Below are 20,879 nucleotides of genomic sequence, written 5' to 3' on the forward strand. Positions count from 1 at the left end.
TCCACCGGTCCATTGAGCCTAAACCTTCACAAACTATACCAACAGGAAAAACATTTGAGTATGGATTACTTTATCCAAATTACTTGTTTAGTATAAAAATGTTCAAAGATGACAATAGCTATAAGTAGCTCTATTTCCTCTTTAGGCTTTCTGTTGTTTCTTACCTGCGATGTGACGCATAGTTTCCCGTTACATGACCGCTACCATCACATCCTGGAGTTGGACAGCTATGCACAGGACATGCAATGAGAAATTAAAGCATGTACAATACACTCCACAGCTCACCCTACCCTTCAGTGAACTATGTTCTGATCCTTAGGACAATCACATTCATCATTACACTACAGAAAACTAGCAAAACTTACATGATACTTTTAGTTTTCATTTATTACTTGAAGCATAAATGGAAAAAAGCTTTCCTGTTTCCTGTGAGAATGAGTAAAAAAAATTTTTTTTTTTTCTTTTTCCCAACTGTATAATGCAAAGCCACCATGCTTTGTGTAGATTTTTTGGTTATGACTTGGATTCTTAAAAGGACAGTTTTGTGACCAGTACCAAATTTTGACAGCAATTCATAAATGCTAGGGTTGAAGTTTCTGACCTGACCTCCTGTATAACAGATGCCGGAGAACAGTAATATCCAAAATAAATCCCTCAGCTTCTGACTATAATAAGGCACCTTCTTGAGAAACACTTCTAAAATTAGGTGTTATGGTTGCTTGCAGAACAGAAAGCACATCAAGCTCACCCAGCTGAAGCTCAGAATGAGCACAGAAGTTTTCCAAGATGTGTCTCAGCTGAACTGAGAAGTGATTCAACTGTGATATGTTCAGCAGACCAGATAGAGAATCATAGAATCATTAAGGTCAGAAAGACAAAGACCTTCAATATGAAGTTCAACCAATCCAACTACCACAATCACTAACTGTATCCTGAAGTACCACATCTAAACATTTCTCGAACACCTCCAGCGATGGTGGCTCCACCACTTCCCTGGGCAGCCCATTCCAATGCCTCATCACTCTTTCAGTAAAGATTTTTTTCCTAATATCCAGCCTACACCTCCCCTGGCACATCTTAAACCTATTTCGTGTGGTCTTGTCACTAGCTACTTGGGAGAAGACCCCAACACTGGCCTTTCTGTTCATTTATGCTGACAGATGGAACTAAGTTTGACCTGGAGAAGATATCATAGTTTCTGTTTTTCCTCAGCCCTTCTTCAGTCATAGCCCTGAGCTCATTTATCAAGCTGAATACAGTCCTCTGCAAAAGGTCAAAGATCTCAAGAAATGTAATTTGTGCATGAAAAGGGAAAGGTAGGTGAATTAAGTGTATATTTCTGCAGTATTTTAAAACACTAACACCAGCTCTGCAGAGTCACCTTATAGAGGGCTGTGTTTCTTTCTCTGGGCACACAGATAAGAAGGGCAAGCAGAAGATATACAAAATCTTTTAGCTAGTGCTCCATCCTAATAAATAAGGGGTACCTGAGATCCTCTGAGCTGGCAGAGTGCTAGTAAGTTTTTCAAATCTGTAAAAAAGCCTTAGGAAGACATCAGCCTCATTTTCACAGCACATTTCAACCTGAGAAATGCAGTTATGGGCAAGAGAATTAACACAGAAAAATAGAAAGCACATGCTAGTAGGTGGTGTCCAAACCACAGTTCACTGCAACTGAGCTAACCATGTCAGAATTTTTTCTCTGCAAGTGCTTATGTCATTTTAAAAAATTCCTCATGATGGAGCCACCTGTATTGAATTGTTCTGTGTAAGTTTTGAGCTCAATGGGATAAAAATACAGTCTGTTTCCTATGTTACTTATAGGTTCTTCTGATAAACTGAAACTGTGTCTTCTTTAATTTTCTGGACAGCTGCATTTTAGATGTGTATTTCTACTCACTCTGAATATAATACATTAAAACCACTGTAAGCTGATCATTGCCCTAGTAAATACTTTGGGCATTACTATTTACGGGAGTAGAAAAGTATTTTACAGACATCTCAAAACAGGTCAATATCACAAAGGAGTAAATATGACAAAAGAAAAGCCATTAGTCTTCAGCAAATAAACTCTCTGTGATTTTTTTTTTTATCCATTTGTTTTAGAAGAGGCAAAACAAACCTGACCTGCAGCAATTTAGGTCATGAACTACAACTGCAGATATAATGTGGTAAGTAGACAACACGCAGACTGCGTGGCATGAGAGGAAAGAATCACTCTTCACAGCAGCTTGCCCCAGGGAAATGTATGTTCTAGAGACAGAGGTGGATCTAACTGCTTCAGTGCCACTGAGTCTGGGGAGCAGGACACAAGGGATGTGACACATTTATTGATGAGCGAGCCTGCAGATATGTTACGGACTATCATCACTAAGCAATACTGAATGCACTTGTCTAAAGAGACCTGCTCTCCTGCGGGACAAAAAGAAGAGGGCTAAAAATGATTGCTAAGTCCTAGTTGACTATCACAGTGAAAACACTGTGTTGATATCAAAATGAGGTGAATCCAAATGGGTTTTGTGAAGAGCCCAGATGAGATTTCAAAAAGCGGCTCCACTTACGAGCTAGTTGGGACAATTTTACTGAATGATTCTAGACTGAAACAAGCTGTTGCATGCACAAAGGTTTAACATAATTTCTTCGCAGTTCTTGATAATAAAGTTTTGGAACTTTAAACAAAGCAAGTGAGTCTCTTTACTTGGGAAACGATAACACTAGCCTGTTCTCTCAGAGTGTTAATTTGTGCATCACTGGATTTTCAGCAGGACAGAATAACAAACTGTGCTTTGAAAGAAGCAGATGAAGGACTTAAACACAGATTTCCTACAGGTTAGAACACCCTGGGGTAGTTCCTGACTTGTGTTTTATCTTTTTATTAACTTTGTGTGGTTCTTGTCTGAGAAATCCTGAGCACTTCTACACAAGCTCTCAATTAATCAATATTGATGGCTGTCCAAATAAAGTTTAATCATGCAAGCATTAGCACAGTCAGCCTGCAGCACACTACCAACCTGTGTGCTTTGTAGAAGGAGCTGTTGCCCATTTGCTACCTATGGACCTGAGGATTAAGGAGTGAAACCCGGTATAACAGTAGTCTTGAACCTGTCCTGCACCTCCCTGGCATGCCTCAGCTCCAAACCTCATGTCTACCGAGTTGCAAACTGTCGCAAGCCGGTACCGGGGGGCTACCCACAAGAGGGAACTAACTACCTGCTGCAAACAGTCATGCAAGTCCCCTTGCTCAGCTCCTGCAAATCTGCTGCAAACCAGCACTCAGAACAACGACATAGTCAGCCTATAACAAGGCAAAGGAAAACATGGCATTTTTTGACTCACGTGATGAGTTCCTTTTTGAGATCTCTCGAATGGAGCTTGGGTTTAGGACTTGGTATGGAGACATCTCCTGGATACTTCTTTTCCTCCATGTTTTCTGGAGAGCTCACTGGATCTTTCTGAAATATTAGATGAGAATGTGACTAAAGGTTTCTCTCTTCACGGCCTCTCATATATTAAAAAAATAACTTGCTGCGACAAGAACAGAACCTCTTAGAAAAAGAGTAAAAAACCCCAAATTTTAAGAAACACCGAAGAGAGATGAAGAAATTTAGCACCTCACAGTTTTAAGTTCTCATAGGTAGACTTTTAATAATGTTGTGAAAGTATTTCTGAAGGTAGATGCTGGTTTAAGCCTTATATAGGGAAAACTGGGGTTTGATTTATAAAATTGTGGTAAAGGCCAAAGGAAAATATACAGAGAAAATAAAAATTGTTATTGTTATAGAGTAATTTTTTTTTCTGTGTGAGTAGATCACAGTTTTGTATACACTTGAAATCAATACCATTGTACTGTGAACTAAAAAATTGCAATCATAAATTAAAAAAACCCACAATTTTACATCAACATAAGTAAATGCAAACCTTTCAGGTCTGTATAATGGAATGACTTATTATCTTGTTTGAAGAGCAGAATCTTGTTAAAAGTCATAAGAAGAAAACCACTTTTAAATTTTCTTACTAGCAGGCTACTAAGGTAGTTCTTGATTTCTACTATTTGTAGGTTAAAATCATCACTACTGCAGTGCTGTTTGATGGATGGGATGGACCACAAGTATTCACTTCTTTGGGAAGGGCATTTTGGAAATTTGGAGTCCTGGAAATTACATTTTTGTTTCTGAAGAATCGTCTTTGATCACTTCAAAATAGCTTGGTTTATACTGTTTTGAGAATGAATGCCTTCAGTTATTATTACTTTTATCAAAGACAAGTATTTCCTTTCTGGAGGGATGCTCGTTGGATATTGTATCATTCAAGAATTCTCCGAAGCCCATAGCATTGATTCTCACAGCTCTATTAATCCCTTCTGGGACTTCATGTTGGTTTTGTGACTCTGTTCCAATACTCTCAGGTGGTTATCACCCAGAGATTACCATCTGTGGGAGCAGAAACTGCTGCCTGTGGTTGAGAAGAGAAATTCACAGCTCCTGCTAAACTCCCAGGGCTGCTGCCATAGATGCTCTGGACTTGTGCAGCCGACGACTGTGCCAGGACAGAGGGGCAGGGATGTCTGCAGAGCTGTTAGTGCAGAGCAGAGGGCTGAGGATAATCTGGACTGAAAATGGAGATTCTGCCTAACGGGACATGTAAACTCTGCGGGGGCGTTTCTTCTGATAAAGCTTCCATATGGTCCTCAATGCTGGCAGCTCATCTTTGCCTATTTGGAGACTGGATCCTCAATATGACTTCCTTCTGCTTTCTGGTACTGGCTACCTACTGCCTACTGAAACTCACACTACACACATATATAGAAATTGTGCCATATTATTGCTGTATCAATTACTATTGATTTTTGCAACCGTATTTGTGGTGTTAGTTTCTTTGGGAATACTCTAATCTGATACACATATACAAAGCAAAAATGCATATATCCAGCTTTTCTAAGCACACTTTCATAGTAATTATTGAGTAATTATTTTAAAATTTAAGAAAACAAACCAACAAAAAAACCCCACAACAAAACCAACAAAACAACCCTGATATATTTCAGGCATTTAGAATGCTATTTCTAAAGGAAAACTTCAGATAAGGAGTAAGAGAGAAAGGTAAACCCAATGAAAGTTATTGTTAAAATATTAGTACAGAAGTAATAAATAGTTGGAAGTCCTCCAAACATGGCCATTAAAATGTTAAAAAACTCCCACAAGTGGAAAAACAGACATCAGCTTTGTTCAAGATTCAAGAAACCTCGAAGAATGTTTTCCAACACTGAGTTAAATCCTGGTTCCAGTGGCATATGGGGGTGTTTCTTGCCAGTGAAATCTGCAGAATTGAATTTTGAGTTCCTGTCCACAATTTCTGACCTGCCTTTCTTATATACACATAAATGCAAGCTCCTAAAGGGACCATAAGTAGTGTAAAATCAAAAGCTCCCAAAAGAAACAACAAAATGGTGACCTTCCGTTGCCAGCTGGAAGGGGTCAGATGTTAAAATAACTTCAAAAAACACAGGTGAAATGGTTTCCACTTAATCTAATGGAAGCTGAAGAAGGCTAGCCTATCATTTTTCTCTCTAAAACCAAACTCTGATAGGCCACATCTGTATCACTTAATTGAGGACCAATGCCGTGTTTCTAAAAAATTAGTGCATGCCTTGGCTGGATCCTAACTATGTATCCAGACCAGACACACATCAGCCTTTTCCACTTCTCATCAAAGGCACAACTGGGAGCAGCTTGGAATAGAGGGTGGTGGAAAGACCACTCTGGCACCCCACTGGGATTTGTGGTCTAACTCAGAATGTACCTGCAGTAAGCAAGAATAGCCATAATTGTTAGTGCTCTAGGGTATATGAATACTTTTATATAGAGACTGTCCTGGTTTGAGCCAGGATGAAGCCAATTTTACTTTTACTGATATTTTTTTTTCCTTCAGTGAGCATTCTTTATATCAAATGGAATATATCATTTGATCTTTTGATGGTGGTGGTCCAGAAACTTGTGAGTTACTCATCATGTCACTGTCTGATACCTGCTGCACAGAGAAGACTGATCAAGAATTATGTATATGAAGGCCTGACAAAATACTGCAGTATTGCACTACACAGCTTCATTTAATGATGCTTCCCTGAATCATTTAACAAAAATAAGATTGCAAGATGAAGGTTGGCATGAGTTCATCTACAACCACCTATATAACTAATATTAGAGTTAGAATTAGAATTGCAGTATTCTAATTTTCTATGTTTGAAATAATGATTTATTTTTTTTTTTTTAATCTTAGTGGTGAATTTCCTGAATTGACTTATCAAGATTAGTAATTTTTTTAAAACCACTCACATGCATACACAAACATCTATAATTTCATAGTAACTGCTGTTTTGAAAAAGAAAAAAATCTAATAGTGCAGTTTGTTTCCTAGTTGACATCCCTTAGCATATTTCCCAGGAATGAGGAAGACATAGAGACATTTAAGCAGGTGATTTCTTCAGCATTGTCTTAGCACCTTCTGGAAAACTAGGTAGCATTCAAGCAGCATGAAATCTTCATATGTGCAGAAGCTGTAAAAGGAAGACAGTACAAAGGGAACATAGGCAAAGGAATACCAAAACTTTGCCTTTCTAGGACCTTACATCAGTATATGTGGTGCAAAAAAGGGTTGTATCTGTCTAAAACAAGTAGGTCAGATCTAAAGATCAGATAGTTTTTAGTTCTCTGCACTTAGGACTGAGCACAGATCATCATCACAGTCCAACTTTATGTATCATTTTTCCTTCTCCATTTGAATGGATTTATAATTAAATGCTATTGAAATTCTGAAGAATTCCAGACTAAAAGAAAAACCAGAACCACCCCAATCAGTCCAAACACTACTATTTTCTGCAAAGAGCATGTGTGTATTCATGCATGCACACTACAGAAAGCAAGCAAGCAATGAAACTCCATTAATGTACAGATGGAAGTTTATATTGATTTCAGCAAAGACCAGAACATAATGGTAACATGAATAACAGATAATAGCATCTGGCACTTTTAACATTTTTAAGCCCTGAAATCTTTGGAGAACTGACAGTTGAACTAACTGACAGCTCTAGTTATTTCTCAGCGCTTTCCTTTTGGAGAGATTTTGAGCTTTTTCCAAATTCAGATTATTTTTTTTTAAGGGGGCATCTGGACAGGCTATTTTGCTGAGAGAGAGAGAGACAATATTTTCTGGAAATTACCACCAAAATTAAGCAACTGTTGTGCATATGAACCAGATAACAATGAATTAGAAATAGATATAATCAGTCATTTTCTTTGCATGAGGATAACTGCCAGTCTTCGATTTGCAAAACAGAGCCTCTGGCCCTGAGATCACTGGACATGTCAGCACTCCCTGGGATGACAAAAGCTCTCAACAGAGGTCTGGGGCTAGATCCTCAATTAGGGACAAACTGCAGTGTCAAAACACAGAGTGCAAGGGACAAGAGTGCCTGAGCGTGGACCTTTATGTCCTGTCAGGTGGTCCACTGGTGCATCCAGCTCCCTCCGCCAGCAAGGGACAGCGACAAAGCCATCCATCCATCATGGCCTTCCGAAAGTCAAGCAGGGTTTGGGGGAAGCAGAAGTGCTCCTGCCATGGCTCTTCTGCTGAGCTGCGGCAGCAGCAGGGAGGAGGAGCAGCAGGACAGGCCCCTTGCCAAGTCTGCAACATCAATTGATTCCCTGAAGCAAGGCGGTTCTCTTGAAGTTGGATGTGTTTGCTCATTATGCAGCAAGGATGGGGAAGAGCCTGAGCATTCAGCCTACCGTCTTGTGTCAAACCCACTCCAAAACCTTGATACAAGGATCATGCCTTTATTGCTGAGGTAAGGAACATCATCAGCCCCACAGAGGTGACCACAAAGGGCTCTTCAAGACAGCCTACTCTACAATAAATGATCCTCTGTGGTGCAAGCTGTTTCAGGGGTAACATTACATCAGGCTACCCAGTGCTGACATTTATTTTCTTCACACAACTAAATTATCTCTTATTCCCAGGAATTTTTTAGAATTGGAGGCCTGAACATAACCTCTTGTGCTACTTATTGTAATAAAAATCTTCAGATTTCCTAACATTTTTGTATTTATGAATTTCTGCTCTCAGATTGTTTTCAGGACCACTTGAGTGATATAAGGAACAAAAATTTTAAAAGGAGTCTCTAATGGTGGATAGCTTTGAGTTCCTTATCTTACAGACATATAGACATTCACAAGTAGGCTCTGAGAGCAAGATTTTTCAAAGTGAGTAGTGATTTTTTTATGCCACATCAGAGAAGGTTTTAAAACCAGCTTAGCATTTACAAACCTCTACTTGTGGAAACTGATTCCCTTTAAACTGCACTAGATTGGTCATCCCAAAGACCATCACATGGCTACTCATCAAAGAGAAAAAGTCATTCAGAAACTGCAAAAAATACCTCTTTTTCTTCGTCTTTCTTGCATTGGGTCTTGCTGTAGTTGATTGGTGTATTCCAGCCTTCCTGTTCACAAAGAGCCTGGTAGAAGGCTGCATTTACCAGGATGCTGCTTGTTTTGAAGGGAGAAGAGGAAGGAGTGGGAAGTGCTATTCTGGAAGAAGTGAGAGGCACAACTTTGTCTTGGCTTCGGTTCTTTTTCATACTCAAATCCAGAGTGCCGTTTTCATCCACTTCTATCTCAGCTCCCTGACATGCAACAGGAAACAGAAACAAGTTTAAATATGGACTTGGTGAGGCTGCAATATAACCATGTGGTGCTTTTAAGGGATAAATATAAATGCATGCTTTGATTTAAATTTATCTGAATCTAAAACCAGCTTTTCGATTTATATCAGTTAATGTCCAACTCTTAGGCAGACTTAAGAGTCGCTTCAGTATCTCAGCTTAAGCAGAATAAGTAGAATTTAAATAAGATGCCTCTAAACCATAGACTATACACCCTAAATCTTGTTTTATTTAAAAAAAGTTTATCTTTAAATCTTCTTGATCTTTCCACTCTTACAGTGAACTATGACCCCAATTCACAGTTAAAAGCATTAATGCATTGTTTAGGCCATCAACATCATCACTATTACGTATCCTCCCCTCCCCCCACACCCCAGAAACATGACAATATCTGCATCATGGGGGAGAGAAGGAGGGGAAAGAAATAGGACTAAAAGTAGAACTGTTGGAAATATTTCACTAGGGTTTTGTACATCTCTCAAAATAATACATTGCCTCAATCACAGTTTGACTAGGCCACTGAGGCACAGGTCTGCACTAAGACCACTAAACTGGGAGCCATAGGAGGAATCTGAGGAAATTCTCCATGATGGAGACCTTCAGCATGAGTTAACAAAGCTTTTGCTACCTGGGGAGTACATCAAAGAGCAAGCTCTGATTGCAGGGATGTATGCAGTTTGTTCATCTTCTACAGTGTGTGCAGTGTGTGCGACTTCTCTTTCTAGGCTGGGAGAAGATCTCAGAGCAGCTCCTGCTCCCAAGAAAAGGCAAGCATTGCTCAGATGTACAAGAAAAACAAGGGAAAAAAAGGTTCCTGATCTGCTCTACACTACCTGACCACAGAAAAAGAATACAAGCTCCTCTTCTTGGAACGATGAAAAGTTCCTGAAAGTGCAGCTTACTAATGGAAGCAATAAAATTTTTCCCCTCATGCTGAAGTTACAACACTGCATATTGACGAATTGTGTTTATAAGGATAAGACTAGTCCTTGCTATTGCCAACAGTTACTAAATTCAAGCAGAGGAAGAGCTGAAAGAGGAGGCTTCTGGAGTAGCACTTGGTAGTCTAGTTCTGTGTGTTGCCCTGAATAAAGTGGAAAACATTCAATGACTATAGAGATAAAAATGTCATAGATCTACACATGGAAAATTCCATAATTAACACTTGTCTGTGTTTTCCTGTTATTATCATCATTACCTGTAGCATAAGTAAATCATCTAGACCCTCTGTTGTAAATGGAAAAGAGACAGGTATGTCCAGGAGGCAACTTTTTCCATCTTTCTTAGACCTCTTCCTTAGGAAGAGACGAGACCCTGACAGAAAAACTTTCTCTTTCTTCCCAGACCTTGATGATTAGTCAACCATTTAATGGTTAAAGACAGTGTAGTGAAACTTTGACCTTAGAAACAGCTGTGGTGAAATCAGGAATCCTCCCCTTGTGCTGGAAGTGTGACACGGCCACCCCAGTTGGACTGAAGGCACAAGCTTCCTTCATGCAGCCTTGTCTTCTACCACAGCCAGTGATGACACATTTAAAGTTAAAAAAATGTCTGATTAAATCTTTTTAATCAGAAGGAAAATGTTAGTAAAAGAAAAAAATTTTAGGGCCAAATGATCTCTCCTCACTCAGACAGCCTTACTCCATTTTGTACCCATGGGCCTGAGGCAGATGCTCACCTATACCGAAGCACTACCAAGCTGTCTGCCTGCCCCTGGTTCAGAAACTCAGACACCCCTTATGTTTGCTTCTCCTGCATAGCAAAGTTCCCATTTTCAATCCTACAGCTTAAAGAGAGAGATGTTTTATTATATTTATGGGAAGTAAATACACTTCTAATATGTTCATACTAAGACGCTTTGGTTATATCTTTCTGCCCCTTTTTAGTAAATAGTTTAATCTCCTGTGATAGTTTTAAGCCCTGAATTTGACAGTGCAGCTTATCCTGGATAATAACTTAGTAACCACAACATCTTATGCCATCTGTATAATATCAAATACATTTTTATATCAGCATTAATAAACCTTAGTTATAAAAATCCAAGATATTAACTATATCAGTGCCAAGCACACACTCCAGGATCTTACAATATAGCTCTGCCATGATAGCCCCACTGTTTTTTGGCTTCGTACTTGATATGTAACTATAGCAATGAAACAGAGCTACAGTAATCAAGTTTAATGACCAATGTAAAGTAAAATGCTAAATATTGTAGTTGCTGACATTTTTCATAATAAAAAAAAACTTGGGTTAAGTCTGCACAACCAACATTCACATAAAATTCCAGACCTCTGTGACAGATGGCTTAGGAAAGGAAGCCATGTGACTGGGCTGCAGTAGTTTTATAGTGCAAAACCCATAAATAGTGCAGATTCTCTGTCACTGACAAAATATCAACTACTCAGAAGGCAAAAGCAACAACAAAAAGGACCAAAACCAGCCAAGATCCCCTCCTCAATGAAACTGGACATAGAAAACTACCACGAAATGTGTTGTCTCTGAAAGACAGATACCATTAGTCACAACAAGGAGCTCTGGCTGATATGCAGAACATTTACTAATGTCGATATGTAAAGCTTCCTCAGCACTTTCCTGAATTTCACATGGAAGCTGAGTTGTCCAGCATGTACCTAATTCTAATCAGGGAATGCTGGGTTGTGTGTTTGTGAAGTAGTGTACAGATGGGGTTTAAGTGAGCTCACAGATGCACACAACAATTAAATATAGTCATGGAAAAAATACTCTCTTTTGCTCATCACAGGATGGATTACATGTTTACAGCATGGCTTTTTGTTCAGAATGTTATAAAAGAGCTATCACTTTGCTGCCTTCATAGCAAACTCCAAATGGCAGAGCAAATAGAGAAGGCAGTCAGAGATACTGCTCCAGTTTTCATCCCTGCTCTCATCCCGCCCTCCTCTCAATATGTCTCCTCTGCTTGTTTTAGCATGTTTAATGTTATATTAATTTTAAAATGGAACTAAAAAGACAAAAATGGCAAATGACAAAAAATGCTAGAGCAGTGTTATGACATGCTGAGAGAAAATGGCACTATGCTTAGCTCAGACTTGCAAAAGCTGTGTTTTCCTCAGTGGAGTCAAGGTATTATTAATGTCAACTCTAGTACATGTGTGAACAGGCCTATATTTATGCATTTATCATGACGTATTTAAAATCTAGCTACCAAAACAATGCAAACTGTTGTGATTCTTCCATAAAATGTAAGCTAAATAAAGATGCAGATGTATCTTATTATTTCCTAACTTCTTGTACTTTTCAGCTGTGTAAATCTTTGGAGCCTGATTTTGATCCTATTTACATTTACATTTACACTGATGAAAAAATCCACTGAAACAATGAAGAAAAATCAATTAGGGTGTGAAGATACACACAGTAATTAAATTCAGGTTACTCCTTATCTACTTCCACATTAGTGACAGTGTCATCACCTGCACAAGTGTTACAAGCAGCAGGAAAAAGGCTTTCAGAATAAAAATGAGAGAAAAATGACTGAGGCATATTTTCTTTATTCCAGGATCTATTAAGTGAAAAGATATGGTACAAGTAGTATTCTACTGTGAGTATCTATCTAAAATGAAGACTAATATAAATATATAAACAACTACAAAAAAATTTCTATCCTCTTTTAGTGCTTTGTACTTTAAAGTCAAGCTTTTTCAGCCTCCTGTTTTATGCCATAAATATTACAGAATATTTTCAAGTACCGTAATAAATCTTGTCTTTGGAACTGAACTACACCAGGACAATAAAGGATAATGGTTTTTGTCACAAAGCACTGTATTTTTTCATATGCTTTTGGTCCATCTGATCACTCACAATATTTAATACTCTGCAGTGCGTCTCCAGTAACAATTACAAGTTAAACTATCTCTTAGCTGTATCAGAAAAAGTGACTTAACTGTGTCTTCATGAATCTTATTTCAAACCTGTGACCTTAGGGAAATTGTATCATAATATATAAGGGGTTTTATGCGTTTGTTGGCATCAGGTGTACAACTTAATACTAAGTCCAAAGAAACAACATTATCAATGTTTTTGCACTCCCACTAGCAGTTTAGTCTAGTTTGGAAATATCAAGGGATGTCTTCAGTTCTGGTATTGAAAATAGCTCTGAAAGCAGTATCATATTAATGCAATTCCACCCAAGAGAGTACAATCTTTCCTATTCCTAGCCAATAAAAATTCATGCATCTAGTTCTCAATTCTTCAGACTTTAATTTAAGCAATTGAGTTCATCTGCAGCAAATTAAAATTCTAATTTGGGTCAAAACAAGAAAAATTCTAACTGCCCAGCAACATCTGAGCAAAAAATGAAGTCACAGTTTCAGCCCAGAGCAATTTACAAATTAAAAAAAGGAAGCCAAGAATGTACTCAAGGAGCAATGTGCACAGCAGTATAACAGGATGGTACATAGTGATACTCTTGGCTGATTTTTGAATGTGTATTTAGGATTTAAGGTATTTGGAGTAAAGGACTGCCTGACAAATGTGCTGACTACTAACTACATTGTTGAAATAATTGATGTAATTATCACCATCATCAATATCCAGGAATGGAGAGATGGCACAATTTTGTTAAAAAACAGAATTTGAACTTTAAACATTTTTAGCAAGTGTCATTTCTTGTTTTCTTTCAATGCATAGTGTGCATATGCCATTTTGTCTAAACAGGTGGGAAAATCACCAAAACAGTCAACAAAATGTTTGGCAAGCAGTAGTGATGAGGTTACAGATAAACTGTATTGCTTGCAGCTACCTCTATGAGATGTGAATGTGGTGAGAGCTGAAAACAGGGAAGATCCCTGGATGTTACAATGATGTAGCCTCTTGCACTATGCTAGAAACTGCAGGTGAAGCCTGTTGACTGCAGCGGGAGTTGAATTAAGCTACATAAACTGCACACCAAATGCAACCAGAAGACTGGTTCGGGGTGCTGACTGCATGGGAATTGGCTGATCCAGATTGTATTTAGGGCAACAGTTTATTACAGCCCCAGGTTGAGGTTGAATGGTTCAGACAATGTAACATCAATGTGGTATTAATTATTTTGGAAAACAGTATCATCAAGGTAACTAATGATCTTAGTATTTCTTATGCAGCTGATAGATAATTATAAGAGACAGCTTTGGATCCATTTTACTGCACATGTCACAATAAATTTATTCTTTAAATTGCTTAATTTATAAATTCATACTTTTAACCTTGAGTTACTTTCGCAGATCATCTTTGCACATTATATCTCTGTGGAAATTTTGCTTACCAATGATACTGTGAATGTGTTAATTTGATTTCTCTCTCTCTTTTTTTTTTTTTTTTTTTCTTAGACTGTCCCTTTCATCTGCTATGTAGAGAATGTGAGATATATATTTGAAAATCCATTAAATTAATGACATTTGGAATTGTGCTGCAAAACTATTTACTTTTTCACTTAAGCATTATCTTTAATTACAGAAAAGTGATGAACATTTAAAGGAAAACATCTAACTCATGGAAAAACGGGCAACACTCTGGAGATCAAGAAATTAAATTTGAGAGACAGAAAGAAAAAAAACAAACTTCAGGAATACACTTGTGCTAGAAAAAATGTTCTGGTGTTTTCCCCACCTGTTTAAGCATATGCCTGTCTTGAGTGAATACAAGAAAATGACACTTGCTTGAAATGCTTGAAGTTCAAGTTCTGTTTTTAAAACTTGAAATCACAATATTTTTACAGCTCTGGCAATTGTGTAACTTGCAAAGGATTTCCTATAAGTCCAGGAAATCTGCAGTCCCACATGTCCTTGTCCTACCACCACACTGTTTCTGACCTGCAAAGTGTGTCATGGTTTGATTGCTGGGAGGCTGCCTGATACTTGTATTAGAGCCAACACCTCTGCCAGTCAGGAGCTTTGATCTGCTAAATTATGGACAATGCTAATCAGGTTTTTTTAGGCAAAAAAAACCCAAAAAAGTGGCAAGGAGCAGGGCTGAGAGCTCTGATATAGTGGATCTCTGAACACAGCCACCCCACACAGGTGTTTTCAGACCTGGTGAATGGGTGTGCTACCAAGAGTAAAAAAAGTAAATCATGAACTCTGTAGTAATACGTTGACACTGCATTGAGTCCAAACACTGATAAAGCCTCAAGAGATGTTTTTTATCATCTAAAAATTTGTAAGATTTTCTAACAGTTAAAGATTTGCATTTGCAGCCAAGATCAGCCACAAAACAGTTCAGAAACACTGATAAATAGATAATAGTCCCTTTACAAATAGCTGTATTTTTTTTGTTCATATTTTAAAATAGAAAGCATGTTCACTGAAGAGAGTCTGGTGATTTATTTCCACATTTTTTGTTTGAATCCTGTGTGATAAAAGTAGTAAATAGCCAAAACCGAATAAAAAATGGGTTTTTTGTGGTTTTGGCCATCAAATCTGCTTGGGGCTTACTTGCTGGTGTTGTGGCCAGAAGCTAATTCTGATTCTTCTGTCAGATGTTTTGTAGCAGTGTGCCTTCCAGTAAGTCTGGCAAAAGGGGAAGCAGGCAGATAGCAAGGTATGCAGGTGATTTTCTTTTAGGCTGGATTCCTGGCTGTGAGAAAGGAGGAAGCTATGTGCCCCAAGTGTCCCTCCATTTCGTTACTATTATGTTCACTTCCATTCAAACCTTCCCCATGATTTGGCAACAAGGAAGCAGATATGGAGGAGAAAATCTTTAGGTTATGCCTGGTCCCTTTACTGCTCTTCCCTGGCAAGAAGATCTATTGCTGAGGTCAGCCAAAGGCTGCGGCAGCAATTTAACCCAGCCATTGGCATCAGTTTCCATTTCCCTGCTAGAAGAAGTCTCTACTGAAGATCAGTGGAAGCTTTCTGCAGCAGATATCAGGGATGGACCAGCCATCTGGAAAAGGTTCTGTGAGCAATCATTGGAACAGATAATGTCTGAGTTACAGCGGATGCATGTGGACACACTCTAAAAAGTCTTCCTCATGGCATCTCCCAACATGGGTTTCAAGATTCAAGACTCCACAAGTGGAAATCAAAGGCAGCAATTTGGGGTTTACTATTCTGCAAAGGAGCAAGGCTTGAAATACCTAACAAGGTGTTGCACTGATGGTAAAACTAATGGTTCCACTCAAAGAATAATAGCCAACCTCTTGGCGATGGTGAATGAAGGCTCAACCAAAGTGTAGGCCTCTAGCCAGAATGAGCCTAATCCTAAAACAGACAAGGTAGAGCAACACTGAATTGCAGATAAATAGGTCATCTGTGTTTTTGAGCACACATCATGACTCTCCCACAACAGAAACACACCTGCTACTCTGTGTTTTGATAAATACATCTCTTTTCACTCCCCAGTGATTTCTTCTCAAGCTCTTCCAATAGGACCTTCTCATCTACACAGAGCTTTCAAAAGTTTTATTGCGGTGGAGCATGTGTGACTTTAATACAAATAATAAACAAGAGTGCTCCCATCACCACGGTCATCAGAAGAAAATTTTGTCTATTTTCATCAGCAATATAATACTATATAATGGCACAGAAAATAAGGCTCATAGCTCACACAGTACCATTTGTAAATCATAAAGATCTGTGAGGAAACGCAGAGCAGAAACCAAAACATGAAAGCCACTCAAACATCTACAATATTAGGCAGCTTTCCATTATGACAGACTTGCCCAAATTATCTGTCTCCAAACGCTGTGGGCCTGATTCTCTTCCCTTGCCAGCAGAAAGGATAATTTTACACAAGTCAGTTGTTGTTTCTCTCAGTACACCTTGTCAAACTGTCATGAGCTCCAAACACAGCAGATTCAATAAATGTAGTTCTGTTCCATTGCTAGCAAAATATTACCTTGATTAATTACATTATTATTTTTTTTATTTAAAAATCAGTCTACAAAATAATCCTTATGGCAGGTTTCAGAGGGAAGAAAATTTCCTCTTTAAGTAGATCTAACTCCTTATCCACGATAGATTGTTGTTGGATTTCAAATAACCTTGTTTATTCCTCCCACAAAACTCCCCTCTTGTATTTAAGTCTCATGAAAAGAGTTAACAACATAATTCCTGCTATTTCTTTATTTTTATCAGAACTGGTCACTACATTACTGATTTTTTCTCTCTCTCTCTTCAAAAGAGCATGCAAACAGAAGCCTCCTTTTTGGGGATTTAATGCAGTCGCTAACATGAAAGACAGTTTATTCGCACAGTTCAGTAGCTAGCACACCCTCCAGGTTCTTGGACTACCCTACCTTGGCAGACAGACTCTGTGGTTTGTTGGAGAGGATCTCTGCTGCTTCCCTGCAGCGGGTGGAAAGGTTCAGGATAGCAGCAGCTGCTGCTATGTGGGTGTCTTCACTACATTGACCGTAGCTATAAGAGTTGGCATGGCAAGGACTCTGTGTGTGGGCGCTAGCACTAGGCAGTCGATTAGAAAATTTCACTGGATTTGAAAAATGCTTTGCTGTTGAAGAGAGATTTGATTAGCAATTGCATGTATGAGATTTTTCCCATTAAATAGTTTTGTTTCTCAGACGACAATTTCATACATTAAAATATTCAAAGAATACATTTAAAACAATCCTTTTCCTATTGCCAGTAAGGGTTTGTTGAAAAAAAAATCTTAAAAAAAACCCACAATAATTTAATTATTTACCCAAGTAATACACATCTTTTTACAAAGCATCTGAGGCTTTTACTCAGAGTTTACTCATTCTTTACTCAGGCATTAAAAGCAATGATGTCCAAGGAAAGACTGAACAAGTGTTAGTGTGTCATTCGTTGTGACTTGACAAAACTGGTGGGCAAATGGAATTGTAAACGTATCCTTTTAAAGGCTTTCTCTTGGAGCTCTACTGTGTAAAAAAACAACAGTGACTTGTCCAGTCTTAGCCATAACAACACTGCTTACCCTACTTGAATGAATAAGTCTGTTATTTAAAAATCTTTGCTCATGCGAATGAGAACAAGACCGGGCTCTTGAATGAACCAGAACAATCAGACAAGAACATTATCTCTCAGGAATATTGTGTCCTGATTTCACAGAAATTTTTATAAATGTAAGAATTCCTGTAATTAATTAAAAAAAAGAAATACAACAGATATTCAGAATAAAACTGATCTTGGCTCACTGTCTTATGTCAGCCGTCATTTGCAGTAATACACAGACTTAATAGGCACAAAGAGGTCAGTTGAGAATGAAAAAATAACAGGTGAAAAGAAAAGCCCTTTCACAGGTAAAACTGGTGTGTGGTTTTTTGTTTTCTGCTCCCTCAGCAGCACTTACACTAAACCAGGTGGAAAGAAATTTGCTCTCTGATCTGGATTTTGGAGCTTGAGTTCTCATTAACTGTTGCAGGGAAAACACAGGACTGTGATTTCAGCTCTTAGGAAGCAAAAATCACTTTGACTGTATCTCTCACAGTATCCTACAAAGACAAACTAACCAAAATCCACTTTCTCACACTACACCAAGAACATTTCTGTGTATGGCCATCTGCTTGCTCCACAAAGATCTGAGTCCCAAGGCTGTAGATCACTTTGGAAGTAGAGCTTTGGCTGAGTGCCTTTTAATGTTAAGACCCACACAAGACATTGAAGAACTCAGCTTTTCTAAAACATGGGATGCTTTAAGAAAAACACTTGTTTGTGTGCGCTAACTGTAGCTGAATGCCGGATTCAGTTTTTCTAAGTACTGGAGGCATCTCACTAGAGCAGTACATTAAGGCCTCATAATTCAGTTCTCCTTCTCCAGTGCAAATGAAAAAGGATTTATCTACTCTGCTGTGAAACTGTAGCACAACCAAGAGAATCTACACTTTTAGCTGTTACTACAGCTAACTTCAAATTATACTTAAAGAGCAAAAAAAAAAAGGCAGACTATGAAGGGGGTGTGTTTTGTTAACAAATCAGTTTTGTAAGCGCGAAATCCACAGACAGCTAACAATGGGCTTTTGGCTAGCTACAGATTTACATAGGACACTAAACCAATCATGACATCATCAGCTTCTTATTGCAAACTTTTCTGTATCTGCATAGTTAAAGTGTTCACCTGATCTTTTACTTTCACCTTTCCGTTAGAATAATAGCTGCACACCGCAATCTTTGTAAGAACAACAGGCTGTAAACTTCAGCCCTGATGTACATTATACATAAATTGCATATGTATGGATTTGCATTTGTATAAAAATATTTCAATCATCTTTTCCTCAAAATGAACCTATGAAAAAGACGTGCAACTGTGCAAAGAGACAACTAATAGAGAATATTCAATTTTACAAACAAAATTGGAAAATCTGCCACACAAGAAGCTGGCAACGCATATATTTGCTTTCCTTTGAACAAGCCTATTTTCTAGGCCAGATAAACATCTACTTTACATTTGCAATTTCAAATGGGGTATTTATATATATGTATATATACACACACAAATACAGTGATACCAACAAATAAATATATAAATGTGAAAATGTACTCAGTCACAAACACACACACAGAAATAAATATATACATTTTATAAATATATAAAACATACATAACCTTATATAGTATTAGTATTAGAAGTATATTCTATTATTAGATTATATTTTATGTGGGATAAATATGAAGTTTTTTCTGCTTTTCTATTCACTGTATATTGAATGTTCAACTTAGTTGGGATAAGTGCAGTGCAATTTGCTTTCCTTTTTTATTTTCCTTTACTAAATTTTTTGTCATGAACAAAAGAAAAGCCAATCAAAGAGCCTTTTGTCACATTGTTTTGAATCTATTTTCTTCTGAACCCAAATATGGTGCACTGAAACCTTTTTTCCATTTGCTGCATGGCAACTGAATTGTTTGTTTCTTTGAACTAGAGAGTATTTTATAATGGTCAAAATAATGGCAGAATCTTGCTAAAGTTTCCCATGCATATAAAGAAGATAATCTGTAATAAATAATCAGTGTTCAGACTGTGATATCTCATTTGTACCAAATAATACCTCAGCAAATCTGTAAGTGATGCAAGTGGGGAATCTCAGTAACAATTTGATGCATTGGATTTGCTTGCACTACAAATACAATGTAGTACAGAAGTATGAGAGATCAAAACAAATCCAGTCTAGGTCTGGAAGTAATGCAGTAGAGGTACATGGTCATCTAGGGGGAATAATACTTCTATGGATACATCTACAATGTATCTGAAATGCCTTTTAAAACCTAACTTGTATTTCTCTGTACTGCAATTCATAACATCTTGTGCAGACACATTCTATGGGATTTCTCAGTGCAGCATCCTCTCATGCAAGGATATCACAATTTAGCCAAGGAGGAAGGTAACAGATAAGACATAAACCATTCCTTTTTGCTCTTCTTTTCCCTTCATAGTTGCTTTTAAAAGAAACGTCAAAAAGTAAACCTTATTTAGCATTCCAGCATTCTATATTTAGCAAACTAGTGAATGAATTTAGCATTCTGGACACAAGTGGTTAAAGATGCTTCAAAGGGAGATTTTTTTGAATTCTAGAAATCTGGAAGCAGAACAAAACTAAAAAGAAAAAAAAAAAGAGCCATTGACATTTTGCCCATTTTCCAAGAGATAATGGAATTTTAAGCTTACATTCAAGGAACTGGGGTGTTTTTCGTCCTTGTGCCACAGGTGCTGTTGTGCGTTTGCCAAAGACTTGTGCATCAAAACTGGCATAATCAAATGGTACTTTCCCAAACTTCTCCTGTTCTTTCATCAGGGTGGCTCTGGGGGAGGTTACTGGTTGTGAAATTCTGTAATTGTACTGAGCTACTTCAGGTTGCTTTGTTAAATTTGTCCTGCAGGGAGGAGGGAAAAAATGAATGAGAAAGAGAAGAATATCTTGAAATTAACTTTTCTTGAATAATAGGGTACAGTTGCATCTCAGTAACAAATAGTGTGCTGTTGCCACAAATAGATCTTTTTGATAGGAGTATACAAGAAATAAACAATCCAAATATGGTGGCTGACCTAGTAGTCAGAGTACTTTGACTTCATACAAGTTCAGTGGCAGACATGAAAAAATCTAGTATTGTCTAGTAACGGTGTTAGATATTTACAAAAAAAATTATGATTTACTTCTAGATTACCACTGTAGCATGACATTTCTTTAATTTTGGAAAATTGTCTGGATTTTTGCTGGTCAAAGAAATTG

The 20,879-nt window shown here is 37.8% G+C and overlaps 1 protein-coding gene across 9 annotated transcripts in view; it reads right to left on the reverse strand.

Moving 5' to 3' along the window:
• ST18 (ST18 C2H2C-type zinc finger transcription factor) overlaps positions 1–20,879 on the reverse strand; it is a 169,282-nt gene that overhangs the window by 17,575 nt on the left and 130,828 nt on the right. For all 9 annotated transcript variants that reach the window (XM_051612693.1, XM_051612699.1, XM_051612700.1 and 6 more), the window contains 5 exons: positions 20,318–20,523; positions 16,974–17,185; positions 8,435–8,680; positions 3,337–3,452; positions 165–227 (listed from right to left, as the gene is read on the reverse strand). In XM_051612693.1, coding sequence (XP_051468653.1) covers positions 165–227; positions 3,337–3,452; positions 8,435–8,680; positions 16,974–17,185; positions 20,318–20,523 — 843 coding nt within the window. The remainder of the gene's footprint in view (positions 1–164; positions 228–3,336; positions 3,453–8,434; positions 8,681–16,973; positions 17,186–20,317; positions 20,524–20,879) is intronic.

The sequence above is a fragment of the Apus apus genome, chromosome 2 (assembly GCF_020740795.1).
Source record: "Apus apus isolate bApuApu2 chromosome 2, bApuApu2.pri.cur, whole genome shotgun sequence".
In the NCBI taxonomy this organism is placed as follows: domain Eukaryota; kingdom Metazoa; phylum Chordata; class Aves; order Apodiformes; family Apodidae; genus Apus; species Apus apus.